This window comes from Clarias gariepinus, chromosome 6 (assembly GCF_024256425.1).
Source record: "Clarias gariepinus isolate MV-2021 ecotype Netherlands chromosome 6, CGAR_prim_01v2, whole genome shotgun sequence".
Taxonomy (NCBI): Eukaryota; Metazoa; Chordata; class Actinopteri; order Siluriformes; family Clariidae; genus Clarias; species Clarias gariepinus.
Genome location: NC_071105.1, coordinates 12,044,590 through 12,066,923, shown reverse-complemented (window position 1 = coordinate 12,066,923; position 22,334 = coordinate 12,044,590). Strand labels below are relative to the sequence as shown.

Here is a 22,334-nt window from a genome sequence, read left to right as displayed (position 1 = left end):
ATATGTTCAGATAACCTGAGTATATTTGATAACGTTAAGAGAATTATATATTTTTTTAAAAGCGAAGAATTAGCTACTAAGTCACACTGTAGCACTGGTGCTTTAAACTAGCATATAGGACTACAGTGCCGAGCTTAAATTACGGTCTATGGAGGTGTTTAGAATCTGTGTTGGATATTCGTATTAATTTATTACAGTCTTTCCTTATATGCGTCCTCCTGTGTGAAACACCAGACAAACTAATGCAGCTCTACATCATCTCCAAATGTCTTAACTGATCACACATACTGTATATATGAAGGAGAAACAGTGCAGTTTATTCCACAGGTTCCTAATCCTGGTCCTGGAGAACTCACTCACTCACTCACTCACTCACTCATCTTCTATACCGCTTTATCCTGTATTCAGGGTCACAGGGACCTGGAGCCTATCACAGGAGGCTTAGGGCACGAGGCAGGGTACACCCTGGACAGGGTGCTGACTCATCGCAGGGCACACACGCACACACACACTCACACAGTCATTCACACACCACTGGCAATTTGGGAACACCAATTAGCCCAAACTGCATATCTTTGGACTGTGGGATGAAACCAGAGTACCCGGACGAAATCCAACAAGCACAGAGAGAACATGCACACAGAGACGGGAATCGAGCCTGGCTGGGAATCGAACCCAGACCCACCATACCTATTCACACAAGAATAAATTATTTGTGTAGAACTGGAACAAAATCCATTCATTCATCGTCTATACTGCTCTGTCCTGCATACAGGGTCACAGACGGCCTGGTGCCGATTACGGGAGACTTTAAGCACGGAACGGGGTACACCTGCAGATCTACTGCAGGGCACGACATGCACAAACGCACATACACACGCATGCACACTATGGGCAGTTTTGGGATCACCAACCACCCAGCCTAATCTGCATATCTTTTGCACTTCTCACACACAGACCCGAGGCAGGAATCGAACCCCATCCATAATGCTTTTTGTATTGGGTAATCTCTGATGATTCTCATCCCTACTAACCATTGTAAAAAATTTTCTTATGCAATAGATTTTTCAGCATTTAAGGGATTTTGCTGGCCGCATGTCCTCTGGCCCTCGGGGTGCAGGGCTTGGATTGAAGTTACTAATCGGCGCAGGTGCACTTGCTTATGGAATCAAAGAGGCCACATATACAGGTACTGCCCATGTCTATATGTTCTTTTATCATTTGTACACTAAAAGGCCAAAAGTATGTGAACACTTGACCATCACACCCATACATGAGAGAAACATGCTTTCCTAAATTACACCCATTTTTAGCTTTCCTAAAACTTAATTTGCACACACACACTTGTATAGCATGTCTTTGTATATAATTTCCATTCACTGTTACTAAAAACTTGTTTAGACCGCCATAAAAAATTATTAGATTTTTAAAAAAATCCGATCTGAATCAAATCCAGACGTTTAATATCAGATTTTGATCGGATACCTAAAGATGTGTCTCAGTCTGGACACTTCACCACTCTACTTTAAGATGTCATATCCAATTACGTTACTCACAACCTGAAGTGGAATTTCAAGCCCACACAAACACATGTATGAAAAAAGGGCAGGCAGACAATAGAAGAAATGAAGATGAAAATAAAAATATATAGTTTTGTAGAAAGTTAAGTTGAGTCCACATTTCCCACATTCCATTGAGTCTTTTTCCCCTTTCGGTGCTATTACCAATTAATATGTAAAAAAAAAAAAAAAAAGCCCCACCCTTGAGATTTCATTAAATTAATTGTGTTTAATTAAACACAATATATATACAATGTATATATAATTATAGACAATGTATGCTATATATACAATCCGATTTGGGCTGCCAGTCTGAACAGGGCCAAATCCGATCTGATTACCATTAAATAGCAGAGTGGATAGCCAATCTTAAAGATCAGATTTGTAAAAAAAAAAAAAAAAAAAATTTGCTTGCAGTCTGAACAAGGCCTAAGGAACCCACACCAGTTCCATTATGACACTGCCCCGGTGCATACAGTGGGCTCCATGAAGACATGGTTTGAGATTGCAGTGAAAGAGTTCAACACTTTTGGAATGAACCACTAAATGCTAATGCTTTTTACTGCTTTGAGATGTAATACAAGAACATACATACAGAACAAGAAAAACAAAAAGTACTCTTCTCTGTTAATTTCTAATTAGTTTAATCAGTTTAATCTGCAGAGAGGTGCACACATCAGTGAAAACTACGTGAACGATTTTTTAACAACATTTAGTCAACACTATTGTATGTTTGTCCTGAAGTGGAGGGCGGTCAGCGAGCGATCATCTTTAACAGAATTGGTGGAATGCAGATGGACACGGTCCAGTCTGAGGGGCTACACTTCAGGTAGCAGTTGTACAAATTACAGTTTCTTTCACTTTACTACTCCGATGTATCAATCCTCATCATTACTTAATCCTTATTGTTTTCTTCCTTCCCTTAGGATACCATGGTTTCAGTACCCCATTATATACGATATCAGAGCAAAACCACGCAAGATTTCATCTTTGACTGGAAGTAAAGGTAGATGACATTCTAAAGATTTGCTTTATTAGCCTTATTCTGAACTACCCCAAAATATCTCATCATATATTATAAGGAATTACCAAGGACATAAATAAATTATATAAATTTAGAGCTTCACTTATTCAATATCTTTTACTAGAGAATTCGCATATGTTCTGAAAATGTTTTGTTATTGTTTAGTATAATTTATTTAAACACACATCATGGGAATTATGTTAAATAAAGTACATCCATTACTAGTATGTTTTGTAGTTACACTTTATGTTAAATTATACACTGGTCCTTTATCTGTTAATTAAACTAATGTAACCTTCTTAATGGCAAATCACATGTAAATAACAGATTTTTTTAAAGTAGCAGTTTTTCTAAATGTGTTTTTTTTATTATCTTTTTTTAACATCCTTTGGTAAATCATTTATAAAATCTTCTGTTTAAATATTTGAGAATGTAGCATGTATATCACTAAATGGCAGACCGCCTGACAGTATGGATACAGCCCGAGTGACAGTTCTATTCGGATCCTGATGCTTTTCTGATAAATGAGAATAACTAATGTACCAGTAATATAGCGCTTTTTCACTTGAATGTGGCAATATGCGTCACTTAACAGATCGAATCAACACGTTAGTTTACCGTGTACAGTATAGCCAGAGTGTGCATAAGAAACAGAAACAAAAGCGTGACACAGCATGGCTTATTCCAAGAAAAGGAAAGTAGACCATGAAAACTGAAAAAAGTGAATGGACAGATCAATATATGTTTATACTTCCTGCAGGAAGTTTAAAACCAGTTTTTCATATGTTTAGAAATAATAAAAAGCAGTAATGTTGAGCACCACTATGAGATAAAACACAAGTTGTTAAAGCAAACATATCCACAGCAATCCAAGGTGAGGGAGGGTATAATACCCGAACCTAGAGCCCACTCTGATGAAGCAACCAGAGTCCTATTACATTTATTTACAGCCCAGCAGTGTGCAAACAAAGATTCACTAAAGATTAATGGAAAATTGTTGTGTATATTTCGTACAAATACAAGGAATTATATGAAGTTCCAAATGTCCACATGTTTAACATAGTTACTGAAAACTGACAATAAATATTATTGAAATGCTATGGACATTTTTAATTGCAGAAGAGTTTAGATAATTAATTTTCTCTTTTCTGGTTTGTTTTTCACGCCGATTGTTTTTTATGCATTTGTGATTAGACCTTCAGATGGTGAACATTGCGCTACGTGTGTTGTCACGGCCCGTGGCCTCCAATCTTCCTTTCATGTACCAGCATCTGGGGCAGGATTATGATGAACGTGTCCTTCCATCCATAGTCAATGAAGTCCTAAAGAGCGTTGTAGCCAAATTCAATGCCTCACAACTCATAACGCAACGAGCTCAGGTACAGTAAAACAATATTATATATACAGTAGTACAGTATGTACACTCGTATTGTAAGACCTTGCAGTAGTTGACATAAACTACCATACAGTATGATGCAAGGATCATATTTGACTTGATCTATTTCAATAAACTGATCATAGATGCTTTAGTTTACATACGATTACATGTTTGGTTAACAAATTCCCATATGAGATTACAGAGCTTTGCATTACACTTCACTATATCGACACCTGTTCTCAGATGTCTTTGGGGCTTACAGATAATATCACACAAACATGTCACCCTAATGCAAACAGGGCTTAAAGGAAGGGAATTTATTCATAGAATAATTAATTGCATAAATGCAGAGAATGGAGCGAAACATTTTAGTAAATGTGGTCACACAAGCGTGTATGACCTAGCAATGATAAGAAATCTTCCCCCAGATAGCTTTTACTTTCAGTTTTTTGTTTACATCAGCAATTAATTTTTACATGATCAATTTCATGTCAAGGTTCCTGACTCTGACCTGTACACGCCAATCTCTCTGCATTCAGGTTTCATTGCTGATCCGTCGGGAGCTGTTTGAGCGTGCTAAAGACTTTAACATCATCCTCGATGATGTAGCCATCACTGAGCTGAGCTTCAGCAGAGAGTACACAGCAGCTGTAGAGGCCAAGCAAGTCGGTACGTAACACGCAGAGGTGCATAAGGGCAGCTTTTAGGAAGCATTTCCAGTATGAAGGGTTGCAGGCGGAGGGTTAAGATGGTCTTGTTGTCTTTTAGCCCAGCAGGAGGCCCAGAGAGCTCAGTTCTTCGTGGAAAAAGCTAAGCAGGATCAGAGGCAAAAGATCATTCAAGCTGAAGGAGAGGCCCAAGCGGCCAAAATGGTGGGAATGATTTCTCTTAAGTTTTAATAATGATCTAAATATTATAGAATCTTACCTAGGATGTGTTCAGTAGAGGAATGGGGATATAATGATTTTATTAATGTTTGTTTTTACAGTTGGGAGAGGCAGTCACAAAGAATCCTGGATATCTAAAACTCAGGAGGATCCGAGCAGCACAGAACATCGCTAAAACCGTATGTTGATCTATAATGCTTACTCGTCCTAGAGCTGCAAAGATTTTACAGTTTACCATTTAGCATTTTTGGGTTATTCCTTCCTGTCCATATAGCCTACTGTTTATTTAAAATAATGTTATCTAATACTAGATGATGATAATGATGATGATACCATGCTTTACAGTTAGTAGTTTAAACCCGTGCATGTTTAATGCTCTTGTCTAAAAGCATTTCTTCTTGTATTTCAGATTGCATCTTCCCAGAACAAAGTATATCTGAACGCAGACAGTCTAGTCCTGAACCTCCAGGACGAGTCTTTTAATAAGTATGTCTTTTGTCTACTTCATATTATTTTACTTATACTTAATATTTCTAATAATAGTTAGCGCTGTGTCCTCCCATCTCCTGGGTCAAGGGTTCGATGCCCACTTTGGGCTTGTGTGCATGGAGTTTGCATGTTCTCCCCATACTTGGCAAGCTTTTTCCAGGTACTCTCGTTTCCCCCCCACGCAGATTAGACTAATTGATGTTCCCAAATTGCCGCAATGTATCCCGCCTTTTGTCTGAGGTTTCCTAGGATAGGCCCCCGGTGTGCTGCGACCCTGAACAGGATAAGAATTATAAAAGATAAATTAATGAATGAATGAATGTAGATGTTATGTTTGCTTCATGCCCAGTTCATGAAAGGTGACCTTTGTCTCATTAGCTGGCCAAAATATGGAGAAGTCACTAACTTACATTTAGGCATTTGGCAGACACTCTTATCCAGAGCGACTTACATTTTTATCTCATTACACATCTGAGCAGGTGAGGGTTAAGGGCCTTGCTCAAGGGCCCAACAGCAGCAACTTGGTGGTTGTGGGGTTTGAACCTAGGATCTTCTGAACCGTAGTCTAATGCCTCAACCACTGAGCTACCCCTGGTCCTCAGTAATTTGCATCAGGGTCATGTTAAATTTTTTCTCATCTGAACAAATATTTACCTAAACATTCCTTTAAAAATTACACCCATCAAATGCATATGCATTATGTGGAGTTCAACCACTACATGTTTTATAATTTATTATATGAACATAGAACTGCTTCATTCCCTGACACGTGCTCTCAACCCCTTTTTTTTTTTACTTTTTGCAGTGAAATTTTCCCTTTCTTTTCTGTCTACCTGCTTGATTTTTCCTCTTTGCACCACTACTGCCTGCCCAAGCCAGATGTGTTGTCTATATGATAATCTGACATGATTCAAATAATACCTCATTTATAATGCCTGCACCATTATGTTCCAATAATGCTCATAAACGGCAATTTTGAAATATTCTTCTGAAGGTAATCTTAATATCTCTGTTTTGTTTTTCAGCTTGTCACTGGATAAAAAAAAGAAGTGAGCTTCCCAGAGAGTGCTTTCTGTATGAGGTGTGTGTGCATTGACATCAATGTCGTTGCAGGATCATATTCTTCAGATGCCCCTTTTTGTGTTTCGGAGGGCGTAATCCAACAATCACTTTGAATTCATGACACACATTTGTCAGTACTTATTAAACAAGATTTATTTAATGAAGTTTACTTATATATTCAGTTGTATATTGCAGTTCTATGCAACAGACATTTATGAAGTTGGTAATGAAATGCCCCCACCTCACCATCACTTTAATGATTTTTCTCATCTCAAATGTATTAGCGTGATTTACCAATTTTACAGTTTTACCAATTTTCCAAAAATAGTCTTTGTCTTTGCTGTGTCCCTGTGCGACTTAGTCATGAAAGGACAGCAAAATAAAACCTGTTTGTGTCCAAAATGTCACTTGGAATGTGTGCTTTTTTAAAAAAAAAAATTTTTTTTCGTTTTAAAGATGAAATGGTCAGCGCATCAAAAAGATGTGAAATGTCAGTGTGTATACTTGCTTGACCCATTGCCGTTCTGGATTTATGTAGCGGACATGTGCCCGTGACTAGGCCTGGGTGAAAAGGACAATGTCTTTCAAAGGCTATAAATCACTACATCATTCATTTATGCAGCTTAACAGTTCGTAAATGAAGGTTGTGAGGTTAAATGTATGGAGCCTGTGTGGGCTGCGCTATGCTATGTGCGTGAATTATGTTGTGCATCACCTGTAAGCCGCTGAAGATGAAAGTCCTCATTACTTTCGATCCCTCTCAACCTCACGCTTGCATCATTCAAGCGGGAACTAAAAAAATTTTAAAAATCACTAGAGAATCACCTGCTCTGTATGTATGGATCTGGATCAGTGCTCAACACATCTCATCTGTGCTTGTTTCCGTGTCTATTTTTATTTTTCTGTTCACAGATAAAACTACTTAGTTTGTCTCCACATCTGTCTATCATACTGACGTATGCGAAATATTTTCAGCATGCGAAAACATTCTTATTTTCTGTGAAACTTTGTCTATTTTAACCTGACTTTTTATAGCAAACTGAAGCAAGTGGATGAAGACAGGAAAGTTGCTGACTAACTGTTTAAGAGTTCGTCAGCACTCTTGTTCAAATTCTTAACAAGCATTTATATTGTCTTTATATAATCAGATTGTTTTGACTTTTTTTGCACATGTAAAATCTGGGATAATATGCCAGTGGCAACACAACTGATGTGATAACCCGGTCAGAACATTCAGGAAGCTGACTTCATTGTAGTGCCAGATAATATTGCAACTGAAGCAAACCCAGATCATAACACTGCCTCCAGAAGCTTGTACAGTGGCAATATGCATGATGGGTTCATCACTTAATGTGCTTCCCTTCTCACCCTGAAGATCCCATCGCTCTGAAATAGGGTAAATCTGGACTTATCAGACCACCATTTTTCTGTTGCTTGAAAGTCTTAATCGTTATGCTCCCTAGCGAACACAAACCTGATCATGGTGTCATTAATCTTATGGCCACACAGCTGTTTAGTCCCAATCCTGTGTACTAAGTAAATTATATTAATCTCACCCTCATGGTTCAAGAGAGCACTAGGTGGAGCCAAACACCAGTTCTTTCAGTCCAGACATCCTCCAGTCTGATTCACGAGTGGGTGGGATTGTTTATTTATGGACTGTAGCATAAGCAGGGTTTTACCCAAAGACACACGCCTCTGGCTCGTGCATGTAAAGAAGTGTGTTTGTTTCTGTGTGCATGTGTGTGTTTATTGCCTCTTGTTTCTAAGGCATGCATTCATCTCTGCTGGCCCCCATACAATATATGTCTGATGAAAAGCCCTATTGAGTGTAAGAAGGTGGGGCCACATGCTTATTCATGAAGGTCTGTTGAACAGAAGCCTGTGCAGACGTCCTGCATCTAATGCAGCCTCCTCCTGCATGGATAAAAGAGAATGCACTTCCTGTTGATGCTGGATGCTGTGTCGTATCCCATTCCATAAACATCCCAGTCAGGATTGATTATTATCTAAGATTCTTTATTATTCTAAATCCATCACAATCTGATTGTTTAAATTGTTCCACAGATTCACTTACTCACTTACTAACACAAGGTGCCAGTGTCCTTTTTATCGCCTCTCGGATGAGCTCGGTGCTTCAGCTGGTGTGTTTCCATAGCAACACTGCTGACCTCACGCTGCGACAGCCGCTCTGAGGCCGGTTGTCATGGTGACTTGTCGTGATATCAGAACTGAGCTCCGGTTGCTGTGGCAACTACACCTCCTGGCTCAGCAGCTATTCCTGCAGAGCCTACAGGCAGAAGTACTACAATGTCAGTTTTTTTGTGTACATGTGTGTGTGTGCATGTCCATGTATGTGTTTATATCTTGGTGGGGACAAAATGCCCATGTAATTAGAGGAATATCTAGCAGTTTTGACCTTTCGGGGATGTCTTTAAAAGGAAAACCACTTTTTTCCCCACTAAGGTTTACTAAGGTGTCTTTTTTGTTCTTTAGGGTTAGGGTTTGTTAATGAAAGCTCCTCACAAGGTCAGTATGTCAAAAAACGTCTGCGTCCCTTGTCAGGATCCCTTCACTGCTTTTATATTCACCTTATTTCCCTTTCGTGCATTTGTGTGACATTGTGCAGGGATCCAGGTAATCTTATCTCCACTATGGACGAACATCTGAACACTTATTTGCAAATGCAACGTTCACCTTTCAGTCATTAATGTAGCTTTCACTTGTCACTTATTAGTTCTGTTAAATCTAAGTTGCAAACAGCTAGCAATGTCTAATGCGTTCATTTATTTTGATCCTGTTTTAATCCCATTTTAATCCTTCCTGTTCTTTATTTACTTCCAGTCTTTCAGACCGCTCTGAGATCGGCTGTGTTGTGTATGAGAGAAAGAGAAGGTGTAAATGCAAGTAAGCCTCATTGAGCGGCAGACCGTGAGTCACTTAATGCTTCTCTCAAATCTGAAGAGCTTTTCAAGGGCAGTGAGTTAAATCTAAAGATGGCGCTCTAGGTTAACTAATACACAATGGCCATAGCGCATCTTTATGCAAAGGATATAATAGTCTCGTTTTCCTACTGAGTAAGCATCATAGACATGTAAATGACTGTCTACACCACACTAGGTGTCCTTTAAAAGATTGCTCATGTTTTTAAAAAGGTAGCTTGGTGACACGAAGAAGGGAACATTATTATGTGTGAGTGTGTGTGTGTGTATGTGTGTGTGTGTGTGAGAAAGAGAGAGAATGTGAGCCAGTTTCACATCACAGTGACAAGTCACGATCACGTGTACAGTCTGTGTGCCTGTATGGTTTCTGTGGCTCATTAAAGGTGTGTGTGTGAGTGTGTGTGTATGTGTGTTGGGTCTCACATGGCAGAGGTGTGGGACACAGTGCTGGCCCTCCCCCTCTCTGACACGGTGATAAAGGAGTCCGGTGTATCTACTCTGTCTGCCCCCTTTCATCCTATTCTTTCTCCCTCCCTTGTCCTCTCACTGCCGTCTTCTTGTCACACCACCTTCTTCTTCCTCTCCTTTTCCATCTCTCACTTTTCTCCATGTGTCTTCTTCGCTGAATGCTGTACAATAATGTTTAAGTGGCTTTGGTGGCAGTAATCAGGCTAAAAACGTTTCAGCCCGGGCTGTTAAACAAAAATCTTCATGTATTTGAAAGAATACACTGGATGCATCGATACTTAATCTTGCATGAGTATGCATAAAACCGATCATAAATACATTATTCAGAAGAAACAGATAATGTTCTAAACTGATAAACTTACAGATATTAATAAGAGGCACACTTTTCCTTTTTGTTTGTTTTAAACGAAAGCTTGAAAGTATGAGCATCCAGGATTTCTTTTTCTTTTTAAATTGCATCCAGGTCAGCAGTCAAACATAAAGCTCATTTGTCAAATATAAAATTCATTATCATTCATTATCATTATTAAATTCATTATCATTCATTATCATTATTCATAGCATTGCATTTATATTATGTTCCTTTTTTCCTTTATAACCTGATTCTAGCCTGATCAGTGTTTTATTGATTAGAAATAAACTACTACTTTGCAAACAGTTTTTGGCCCTTTTTAAAACTAACATACAGATGCAAAAAAAAAAAAAAGCTAATGCACATGTCTATTTAAAGAAGGAAAGGCAGACAGATAGACTTGTGTGATAGGCCATGCACACTTCTGGTTTATCTTTGACTACAAATACAGGCATTTATATTAGGAGCACAAATGAGATACAGTGAATATTTGAATTGTGTTAAACCTCTAGTGCACACGTAAGAGCCGAAATGTCAGCTGAGTAGTCTTTAACATAAACATAATTAACCTGCTTTGCATGCTCATTACCAGAGCAGACAACTGTGTCCCAGGTTGGAGCACATCACTTGAGCTTATTCCATTCACATTCATCCCCATCTCCTTAATAGAATGTAGTTTATACATATATGTGTGTGTTTATGTGTGTGTCTGTGTGTGTGTGTGTTTGTGTAAAAACGCTTAGCTTATGCACCTCATATCTTAGCTTCACCTGACTGCAGAGGTAATGTGGTATACTGTATATAATGAGTGTTCAAGTCAAACCAGGACTTTTGATTGTGCAGAAAAACAGAACACAGTTATGTGACTAAAAACAACCTTTATTTCGCTATAGAGTCCCCTGCTACACTGCATTTCATTTCATTAGTGATTGGATACCGTCAAGGTACAAAGTTTTATCAGTAAGCCGGAGCCATCATTGCACTGTCTTCTTCATGTCTGAAACTCTGGCCTCCCAGGAACTCCTTTAATCGCAGAAACATGTAAAAATGGCTTGGTGTTTGATGGTGCTTGGTGTTCAAAGTGGTGTTTGTGAATGATTGTGTGCATAGTTTCCAAAATCGATGGACAACTTGTTTCTTTAGCAAGTTGGTTTTCCATCAGTTTTCAAGGATCAGGTGTTTCCCTCGCTGAAGTTTCACAGAAACAACGATATCGGTCTTCAAGCCAGTTTGAATGTGATCATCATTCATGGACTTACAGGTTCTTTAAAATGTTTTACCCATTTAAATGTTTTACTGTAAAATATGAACCTAAAACCAGGTCAGGAATAAAACATAAAAAAATATTTAATTTATGAAAGTATAGGATAAAGTTGTTGGGTAATGTTGGACAGTGCAAAATGGATTTCCTTTAACCTTAAAGTTGATGGTTTTCCAATAACAACACATCATAAAGTATTTTATTCTACTTACACCACAGCCATTATTATTATTTTATTTTTTATTAAGAAACACTTTGTAGTTACATTTAATCATGCACACCATCCACAAGTCACTTTCTGTAGTGACTTGCATTCAAGCAGCTAAAAACTGTAGTACCCTGACTTTCTCTTCAAGCTAATAAGGCAGCTTGTAAAACTGCAGCTTGTCATGTTGCCAAGCAAAACAGAAAGCACAAAGTCCCCTATCCTGAAAACATTCCTGTGGTGTAAAATGTAGTGACTGTTACAAAGCACTGATGATTACACCATATGTTTTTTTTCCTATTAAATTTAGGACCATTATTTTATTTATTATTAGTCATAGATTAGTTTAGTGTGAAAAGTGTATAAAACAAAAATATATTATATTATGAAGAGAATAATATTAATAACGGTATAATAGAATAACGGTTGGTAATTATAAAATTAATATTACTATGTTATGTGACAAAACATACTTATACAACCCATGAACCAGAATAGAATGTTATGTAAATTATGGACCGATTGTACTATTATATATTTATACTACAATACCATTCTAGCTAATAGAATGTTGCATAACTGTTGATTCATATAAGAAAATCTGATTTGCTTGTTTTACGCAGTAATTATTGAGTTATGTTTATTTAAAGGGAAGTCACTGATTTGTCTTTGGCCTTAATGGTTTGCAGATATGAGCAGAGATGGGTACATCCTACAATCACACAGTGGCAGTAGTGGTCTAATGTCTGAGTCTAGGAGAACTTCCTGTTTTTATGTGCACTGCTTTCCTGTGGCAAGGACAAGGAAATAAGCATATGACCAATCATAGCAAACACACAGGCTGTGGTCAGCGCTGAGGCTCAAAGCTGCAGAAGTTCCACGCGTGTATAGAAACAGCACTGTATAGTCAGGGCTTGTTAAAGCGCTGAAAAATTATACTTAGTTAAAATATAGATAATGTGTCAGTAGTACTCAATTACTCAATTAAACCCAGGAAACAAAAACAACCTGCTGATTCATCTCTGTGCTGAACTGGACTTCATGTTAATTTAAATAACTTCTGTTCAATTGAACTTTCAGTTGCATAACACACATGATGTTATATAATTTCTATCCGTTATCACCCAAATGAGGATGGGTTCCCTGTTGAGTCTGGTTCCTCTCAAGGTTTCTTCTTATTGCCATCTCAGGGAGTTTTTCCCTACCACTGTCGCCGTCACCCTTGGCTTGCTCATCAGGGACAATCTCATTATTATCTAGACACATTTTTCTCACACACACACACACACTTCCATAAATTTTCTTTTCATTTTCGTGAAGCAGCTTTGAGACAATGACTATTGTTAAAAGCGCTATATGAATAAAATAAAATTGAATTGAATTAAATTAATGTTTGCAAAAAATACCATGAGCATGATTTTTGTCTCCAGTGATCAAGTGCCATCAGTGTGTTTAGTAAAAACTAACACAGTAGACTCGTTCCCACGGATATTTGAGAAATGAGAACAATATTCAGCAGCTGAAGTTTTTATGAGTACTCCTTATACTAAATTTTACTCTCATGTCTGTTTATAAGCAAATAATTACTGTCTTTGTCGAAAGGAATACTCCTTACATTTTTTCCAACAGCTCTATTTTTGACTACCACAAACAACAATTTGCACTCATTCCCACGTTTATTGAGAAATACCTTTTTCTTTTTTTCTTTGACTGTATTAAAATGAGTTTTTAGTTATGTTCAATATGCTTGTATCCAAAATTTTTACTTCCATCTAAAAAATTTTAAATGTCTTTACCTGTAAGTGTCAGGATATGTAGGACATAAACATTTTAGGATGTAATTCAGTAGTGATTGAGCATTTTCACCCTGTGACTTTTTTTCCACCGAAGATACACTCATAAGACTGCCTTTTAAGTTGATATAAACAAAAATCCTTATAACCATAGCAATGCTCTTATATGAATTATAACAAGTATTAACAAGAGTTAACTAAATAACCTACCTAGTCACAAACTCCCCAAAACATCGGAAAAGGAATTACCTTCATTTTTGGCCTAATTTACTAATACTTTTAAGGAAAATATTCAAAAAAAAATTTGTTTACTATCCTAATATTAGCAGGTAGACTTCTCTTATCACCGTGTTCAATCCAAAGCTTTTTTTTTTAATTACAGGGAAACATGACAAATTGTCTACAGTGATCACACATGCCCTAGAGATGTGATTGAAAGAAACACTTTAGTATTCCTTTAATCACTGTTGCTTTTCTTCCTTTGAGCTCAACTGTTTTTTGCCTTCTAAACATACATACAGGGAAATCTAGAAACTGAACCCTGTACAATTGACTATAAATTTGTATTTACTGTGCACAAATTCATTCGTCTTGTGGCTCTATTTGATATTTGCATAATGTTTATCGCTTCTTGCTTATCTAAGTTTGAGGACATGATTTAGCTCTGATTATAGAAGTGCTGAGTACATCGCTCATTCTCAGTAATGACCGAAAGAGTCTTTTCCCTAAAAAAGAAATAGCTAACTACAGTATGAGGTTAAAGCAGCATGGAAACCAGCTTGTTCTTATGTCTTGCTACTGAGTCATTACACAAATACAAAGTTCTACATGCTGACTTAAGAGGAATGTATGAAATCCTGTCCAAGTCCAGGTGTGTAGAAAGTGTTTGGAAAGAGGGTGTTCCTTTACTGTTTTGTTTTGCATATTTATTAAGATCTTCGTTAGATTTTTCCAAGGTTGGAAAAGTAAAGGTGCAGTCAAATCCTCTTGCTTTTGGAGTGTTAATGGGGAAGTTTAAGTATTTACCATGAAACTGACTTTGTTATATACAGTACAGTAACTGTAAATCTCCAGAGGTCACCAGTGTAAGTCATTTTTCAATAAAATAAAAAATATTTAAAATGTATTTATTTATTTATTATTATTATTGTTGTTGTTATTATTAATAATTTTATACACAGCAGCCATGTCTTCTTTTTTTTTAGTGGATTGTTTTGCTGGCCTTCATTTAGTTAGAGAGCATAATGATAGCTCTGTTGCTTCTGGCCACATGTGTAAAATGAAGCTGTGGGAAAACTGCCTTGTAATGATGAACTGCAATTCACCTGAAAAGCTTGAAAGCTTTTTGTCTTAAGTACAGTGGTGGGTGCAAAAGCATTATGTGCTCTATTTCAGTGCTGTGTTTGAGGCACTTCAGCCTTTTCAGGTACTGTAGGTTGCATGGCCATTCATTGTATCCATTTATTCTTTTTTTTTATGTATTTGGCAGCTACAGCCTTTTAGAATCTGAATGCCATTTGAATGACATTTCTAAAATAACAAAACAGAAAGCATACTCTATTTCTCTATTTATATATTGGCCATAGTAGGCAGTCCTTTAAAGCCTGGTGGAAGATCACCCTTACAGGATTATGTGTGATTACTACTCGCTGTGTTTAGCTCGTCTCCAGCTGCTTTAATCGGCCCTAATCCTGATTTAATTCTCAGTGTTTAAAAAAGGAGGACACAAACACAGTCATATACTTGAACCTAAAATAATGGTCTTTTGTCCTCTAATGATGGCAGGTGATGTAAAAACCAAATCTCATGTGTTCACACACAAAATACTATGTGGTTTTTGAGAAACAGTTGTTTAGTACAGGAATCAGTCTATAGTGATGGTAGAGCAATGGTGGCCCATTCATAAATATCAGCTGTTTAACAAATGACAACATACTGTACATTCACGACTCCATGCAGTTCACAACTCCATGCATTTTAACAATTAAACCAACAATTAAAGAAAAAATATATGTTACTAACATATATAAAATAATATTTCATTAAGTTTCTTGCCTCTTCAGATGGTGTATGATCGTGGGAAAGCATGCTTACTGATCCAAGTAATTCTATAGAGTTATAATTGCTTATAAAAGTGTTCAAAAACATGAACTGTATCAATGACCCACTGTGTCAGGACTGACACAACTCCATGCTTCCCCTATGAATATTTTAGTAGAGGAGGAGTAGCAGACAGGACAGTAAATTGACGGGGTTGCCAGGTTCACAGTTTATACCAAATTAGGAAAGTTGCTGCCAAGGTCTCGTCGTAAAGCAAATAATAGCCTCATCACTTAATTTTGTTTAAGACTTTCTGCTTCACCATGATCAGAGCCGTTGCTAAGGTAGAGCAAGAAAATGTGTTTTAGCTGCTTTTTCTGGACTCTCATTTGCATAGTGTCAGCAACCTGCTAGACCAGAATCAACAATCAACACATCATATCTGCAACTGGGTCTGTAAATATAGTCCTTTAAATTTTCCTTTTGTGCAGTTTACCTGATCACGTTCAAAATGAGGTCAAAATTACTTCACACCTTGATTTCAGTTTGACTGAACCACAGGTAGACTGCATACTAGACTGCATAGAAACTTCATAATAATGCATGAGAGAAGGTGTACTGCCATTGTTGTTTTTTGACATCTATTAACCTCCGCACATTTCTTCCATTTCAAATAGACAGAAATGAAGGAGCAAAGCAGGACCAAAATGTATGTACTGTATAAAGGAGAATAAAAGATTTTTTTTCTTTAAAAAAACTGCTAGAGTAACATCTTATTTTATTATTAGCACAGTATCAAAAGGGAGACAAACAGAGGTGTTTTTATGTTCCATATATGAGACATTTCTGATTCTGAAACTGATTATCTCCATTGTATACAGGCTGCATTTTTTTCTTACTTTTTAGCACATTAACTTTATATTACTTTATTAAGGCTAAGCTTATTTATTAATTCCTCGAGACCCTCTTTATACTGGTCAGAGTTTGTGATGAATCTGGACCCTATCCCACGAACACTATGCACACCTGGTTAATGTCATTTTAGTTTTGTGTCATCTACTAAAGGAATCTGAAGGACACCCAAAGGGGGAAACAATCTTACCCAGAGAGTAGTACCCTGATCTCAGGATCAAAACAGGGATGGTTTTAGGAGGTTTTAGATGGCTGTATCCAGTGTGTTTGGCAATGTTTCCGTAATCATCTAAAAAACTTTTCTTGTCAATGCCACCCTCAGATTGCTCATCAAGGACAATCTGATCATTTTGATTTATAAATATTTTCTCACATCCACATTTTCATGATTATTGTTAAAAGCGCTATACCAATAAAATTTTATTGAACTTAAAAATTTATCACCGAAAAGTTACTGTAGCACAAACTGCATATTATTATATTAAACTATTGAGTAAAATGAAAATTGACACAGGCAGTGTGATGCTCCAGCCAATTCCTGGCATTCTTGTGAATGTTACTCATATTATCTACCTAAACATTGTTACAGACCAAAAACACCTCTTGACTGCCAAGGTATTCCCTAATGGCAGTAGACCCTTTCAGCAGGATAATACAGTCTGCCAAACTGCAAAATTGTTCAGAAATGGTTTAGGAAACATGACAAAGTGTACAAGTGTTGACTTTGACTCCAAATTCCCCAGATTGCAATCTGATACACCATTTTTAGGATGTGTTGGACAAACAGTCTGATCCATAGAGGCCACACCTTACAACTAACAGGACTCAAAGGATTTTAATGTTATGGTTGGTTATGGTAATTTTATATATACATTTATTTTCTGTATCCAACATCCTGCACCATTTACACATTCCATTGAAAGTAATAATTTCTGTAGAAGTATAACCATAATAAAACACTAATAGCTCAAACAACAGCCAAATGCCACTTTTTATGCTAACGTGTGGACAACATGATTTAAGCAAGTACTCCCTCCCTCTATCTACATTAACTGGTAATCATCATATTTTCTGCGTCTCATTTGGGCCAGCCCTGCTTAGGATCTTCTATCTCTTATAAGATAGATCAAAAGGGCTGCATAAATAAAAGCATGTTAGGTTACTGGGAATGAGATGTTTGTTTCATACAAAAAAACAGCTTTGACCCTATCTTGTGTCTAAGTTAGTCAGTTATGAGAACTGCAGCATGGTTTCCTGCATCTCATTCTAACAGATTTATCATGAATAGATTTCTATAACACGAGAGGGTCTTTGAGTTGAAGCTAGAGAAAAAGAAACTGCAGGTGACATATCTGCTTATTATTTCCTTCAAAATTATTTAGGTTGAATTAAATATTTATGAAATAGCAGAAATGTGTGTGATGTAAGGCCAAGTCATGCTAGTTCTCTGACAGCATATTTTATATTTCAATAACATGCAAACTTGGTAGAATCGCCCATACTCCCATAATGTAATCTATTAATATGCACAGAATATTCTTTATAAATGTTTGTTTCATAAAACATAATAAAATGTTTTTGGTTCTTTCTGGTGTGAGAATTATTGTACTGTATAATGATTCAGGAAATTAGCAGAATATCAAAAATGATTGCACATAACCCAAACTCTGATAATAATTAAATGCTCATGGCCAGCTCATGAAAGAATAAAACCCTCCTGAAACTATAAGTTATATCATGTTCATTGAAATATTTATGAACTACAGTACATACTTGAAAAGACGTTATAATCATCTCTTTAGGCCACTGTGTGTAATAAAGGAAATTCCTTCATGAAAGTATGCCAACCTGAGGCAATATTGCTCAGTGAAGCAAAAAAAAAAAAAAAAAAAAAGAGCCATTACCTGAGCCAACAAAACCACTACAGTGCATTGGTTTTTGTGTTTAAATGGCAATGACCAAAAGGGCCTAAAAATAGACACTGGTACTGAATGGATGGATGGATGAATGAATGGATGGACAAATGGATGAACAGATGAATTTGTTTTGAAATGAAGGGAAACTCCATTAAAATACTGTATTGGTCACATTGGGCTGTTGTTCAGAATAACAACACTGCTAGTGGGCAATGCAGAGCTATCAACAAAGCCTGATTGCCATGCAGAGGAAAGTTCTAATAGTGTGATCCTTAGCATGCTTTTGCTAAAAGTGTTTTTCTGTTTAAGTGTTATAAATGGAATTTAGGTCATTGACGATAATGGCAGGCAGCCTCCAAAAAAAATCCAGTTCGAGCCATTTGGGCCCAACTACTGACAGGTGCACCGATTTAAAATATAAATTGTTCAACTGCAAGGGTCCAGAACGTACATAAAATAGATATAGATGTTAGTTGACATATTATAAATAGGATAAAAAATATATGCTTATGACGAAGTGAAGCAGAAAGTATGTATAAAAAGAATATTATATAGACATACACACTCAAGGAAGCACAGTGGTGCAGCCAGCTCAAAGTTCCAGGGTTCCCAGTTTAATCCCAATCTTTAGATATGATCTGGGCTTTCATTCTAAGTTTCATGTCTCTTCCTTGAATGTGTATGAAATGCCGGATGTTGCATCCAAAGTGTATTAACATTTCATGTTCAGTGTTTCTATATAACCCTAACCAGTAAATGACAATAACTGAAAATAAATAAATTGTAGATTGCAGTATTTTTAGAGACCTAAAAACAGTTTACACAATGTTGTATGTAATGTGTTTGAATTACTTTAAGTTCTGTATCATAGTGAATAGAGGGATTTGGCTGATGAGAGAAAAAGCTCTTGGGAAAGGCTGTTTTAGACATCTCTAATTTAATCCTGTTGTTGCATTAAGATCAAGGCAAAGACATATCAAGCATGGGACGACTCACTTTCAAATGCTTTGAAAGTGAGTCAGTCATGTGCATGTGTTACAGTTAAACTTTTATATCCACACCCAGAAAGTCCAGGAAACTCCCTCACAACTGTGCATGCTACGATGGACGTTCAAGTCTTTACAGGTCGGGAAAGAATGAGTGATGAAATTTTGGTTTCATCGCAGCTACAGTTTGTGTATTACATTTCTCCGGCACTTTTAGCTGTGTGCTTTTTTTATTTCTGTCTATGAGGAACTGTAATTGGGCCACAGCAGAGACGTTTTTGTGGATCCTCCTCCTCCTCCTCCTTTTCATGCACAGAGCCGTTTGAGTGGCAGCTTGCTGCTTCCTGAAGCTGCCTTCTGCACTTCGCTCCTTTCCTCAACCAAGTCCATGTATGGTAAGGGACCAATAGAGTAGATGGGAGGAGGGACAGCTGGGAACAGTCAAGGCCCTAGAGGTAAAATTAACTCAAGAACAAGTATTTACTCTGAGGAATAGCATATTAAGGACCGAAGAGGAATTGGAACACTAGGAATACAGGATCATACAAAACAAATAGGGGTAATATGCTTGTTTAAGTTACATAATATATTACAAATCCTTAAAACAGCTTTCCAAAAATGGATGAAAGTAATGTTCATGACACCCACAGATGATGGTCATAAATGTTCCCTAAAAGGTAAAATTATAGACAAATTGTCATTGGACCAAGACAATTTGTCTTAGGGAAAAGAAAAGTAAAATCATATCCAAGTATGCAACAGGATTGGATGGGTTTGGTGTTGATCATTTCACTTTCTCCTTGGCATGTCTTGGCTAGTACAAGACACCAGGGAGATTTCTCAGAGAACCAAACACCACAGCAGGAGAAAGCGGGGTTTCCAGTGTGTCTGTGGTGTGTGCACATTTTTTTCCCTGCTTTACTGGCATTTCAGTCAGATGTCTGAAAGAGGACATGAAGGACAATTCTCTTCATAGAAACGCATCTCGCTCTTTTTTTAAGGAATTTGCATGAATATAGTCCTTCTCTGGTGATAAAACATTACTTGTATAGACTTGTGAAAAAATTATTCACATTCCTTAGTTTACCATGGCTGGGTTGCCTATATGAAGCTTAGAACTTAGATGTGGAGTGCTGGGAATTTAGTGCTAATGGGGAATTTGCGTATAAGGATGCCACAAAAAAACATTTATAGTTAGACCAAGACTTTGAATCCACATGGGACAGAAGCAAAAGTGTTTTATTAGGGTTCATATTCATAACATCGCTTCTCATCCAGTGCTTTTCATCTCAAGTCCTGAGGAAACTCAAACAGGACCTCAAGGTGATGTTTAAAAAATATAAAACGGAGCAGCATAGTCATTGGGACTAGCGCAGGCGCGCAGGCCATAATTCTGTACAAGTCCAGATCCATGAGAGGAGTTTTATCCATATTTTCTTTTTATCCTCTTTAATGGCTACCGACACCTGCGCAGTGTCACGTTTCCCCCTGTCTCTGCCTCCCTATTCACGCCGCGCATGCGCGGCAATACAAATTTGCGCGTGCGTACTGACAGCTCCCTCCTCTGCGTCCGCCATTTCGCAAGATCACGGCAATGAGCTTTGGTCTGCCGTGTCATGGTGGGGGAAAAGCGCTGTTACAGTGAAAAAACACACACACATACTGCACGTATACGCTGCCGTACAATTGTTCAAGCAACTAAAAGGCATGTGTTTATTTACTTATTAGGGCTAAATAACAGTTATAAAGTACAAATTGTACGATGACATTTCAGGCTTGTTCACGCGCCTCCCGCCATTTTCTCGAATTTTCGCGCGCGCAGGTGTCTCGCTCTAATAGCTTTAGTCTCACTTCAGGTTTCATCCAGCTGTATTTATTTATTTATTTTCTGGCACCTTTACATAACTAGAGCATTTACATATGCTTATTCCAAAATCTATATGTTTTTAACACTAAATTGACATAAGATATGCTTAAACTAAGGGAGTTTTTAAAGGGGTATGTGAGGTTATTACTGGGGTAATAAACCGAGGCAATAAACTACACCCCCGACCCTTCCCCCACCCAAACAAATGTCAAGGTTAAAATAAAAGTGCATGAAAACTTCAAGAAGATTAGGGTGATCCTCACTCATCGTCTATACCACTTTATCCTGTATACAGGATCACTGGTGGCCTGGAGCCTATCCCAGGAGACAAGTCAGGGTATACCCTGGACGAGGTGCCAATCCATCACAGGACTCGCTAACACGCTTCGGGAATGCCAGTTAGCCTAATCTGCATGTCTTTGGACTGCGGGCAGAAAGCCACCAAGCATTAAGAAGTACATGCAATCTCCATGCACACAACCGCCCAAGGTGGAAATTGAATCTGGACACCGAAGGTGCAAGTTTATAGTGCTAACTGCTAAACCACCATGCCTATTCTAATCCTAATAAGGAATGATTTCCTGGAACAGTAACTGCATCATACTAATTAGGCATAGATATACACAGTAAAACTTTAGGGTTGAAATTATTTAGTTTGGTTAATGATAAGCTTATCTCTGTAATTTTATTTAAATACAGACTATAATCACATGCATCAAACCTTTATTAAGAACATATATATAAATAAAACAGGTTTATGGTAATTGTGGCATGGTGGCATAGTGGTTAGCACTGTCCTAGTGGTTGAGTTCTCCCCGTGCTTGGCGGGTGTACTCCGGGTACTCCAGTTTCCTCCCACAGTCCAAGGACATGGAGATTAGGTTAATTGGCATTTCCAAGTTGTCCCGTAGTGTGTGAATGAGTGTGTGGGTGTATGTGTGCGTATGCCCCAAGTCTCCTGGGTGAGTGAGTGAGGTTTATGGTGTATTAACATGTGCCTTTTGTTAGATGGTATGCTCATTGTAATATCTTTTGCACATTTACTTCAGCGGTATCTTATAGTTTTATTTGAATAACCCATCCAAAAGCCCACTAATGTACCATAAATAATTTACAAATGCATTCACATTACCAGGTAAGGGATATACACTAAGGGTAAAAAGATGTTCCTTGTGATATACAACCCTACTCAC

General features: G+C 37.5%; 1 protein-coding gene across 1 annotated transcript; it reads left to right on the top strand.

Moving 5' to 3' along the window:
- The first annotated feature begins 1,042 nt into the window (after window positions 1-1,042).
- phb2b (prohibitin 2b) lies at window positions 1,043-6,801 on the top strand. The gene is made up of 9 exons (XM_053497744.1): window positions 1,043-1,189; window positions 2,304-2,388; window positions 2,486-2,565; window positions 3,778-3,962; window positions 4,501-4,630; window positions 4,730-4,833; window positions 4,950-5,027; window positions 5,258-5,334; window positions 6,363-6,801. Exons 1-9 carry the CDS (start codon window positions 1,096-1,098, stop codon window positions 6,388-6,390), a joined length of 861 nt encoding a protein of 286 aa, XP_053353719.1. The 5' UTR covers window positions 1,043-1,095; the 3' UTR covers window positions 6,391-6,801.
- Window positions 6,802-22,334: the final 15,533 nt, after the last annotated feature.

Coding starts and splice junctions, on each gene's coding strand:
- phb2b (XM_053497744.1), top strand. CDS start 1,096: ATGTCCTCTGGCCCTCGGGGTGCAGGGCTTGGATTGAAGTTACTAATC. Junction 3,963..4,500: donor TCATAACGCAACGAGCTCAG/GTACAGTAAAAC, acceptor CTCTGCATTCAG/GTTTCATTGCTGATCCGTCG. Junction 5,028..5,257: donor CACAGAACATCGCTAAAACC/GTATGTTGATCT, acceptor CTTGTATTTCAG/ATTGCATCTTCCCAGAACAA.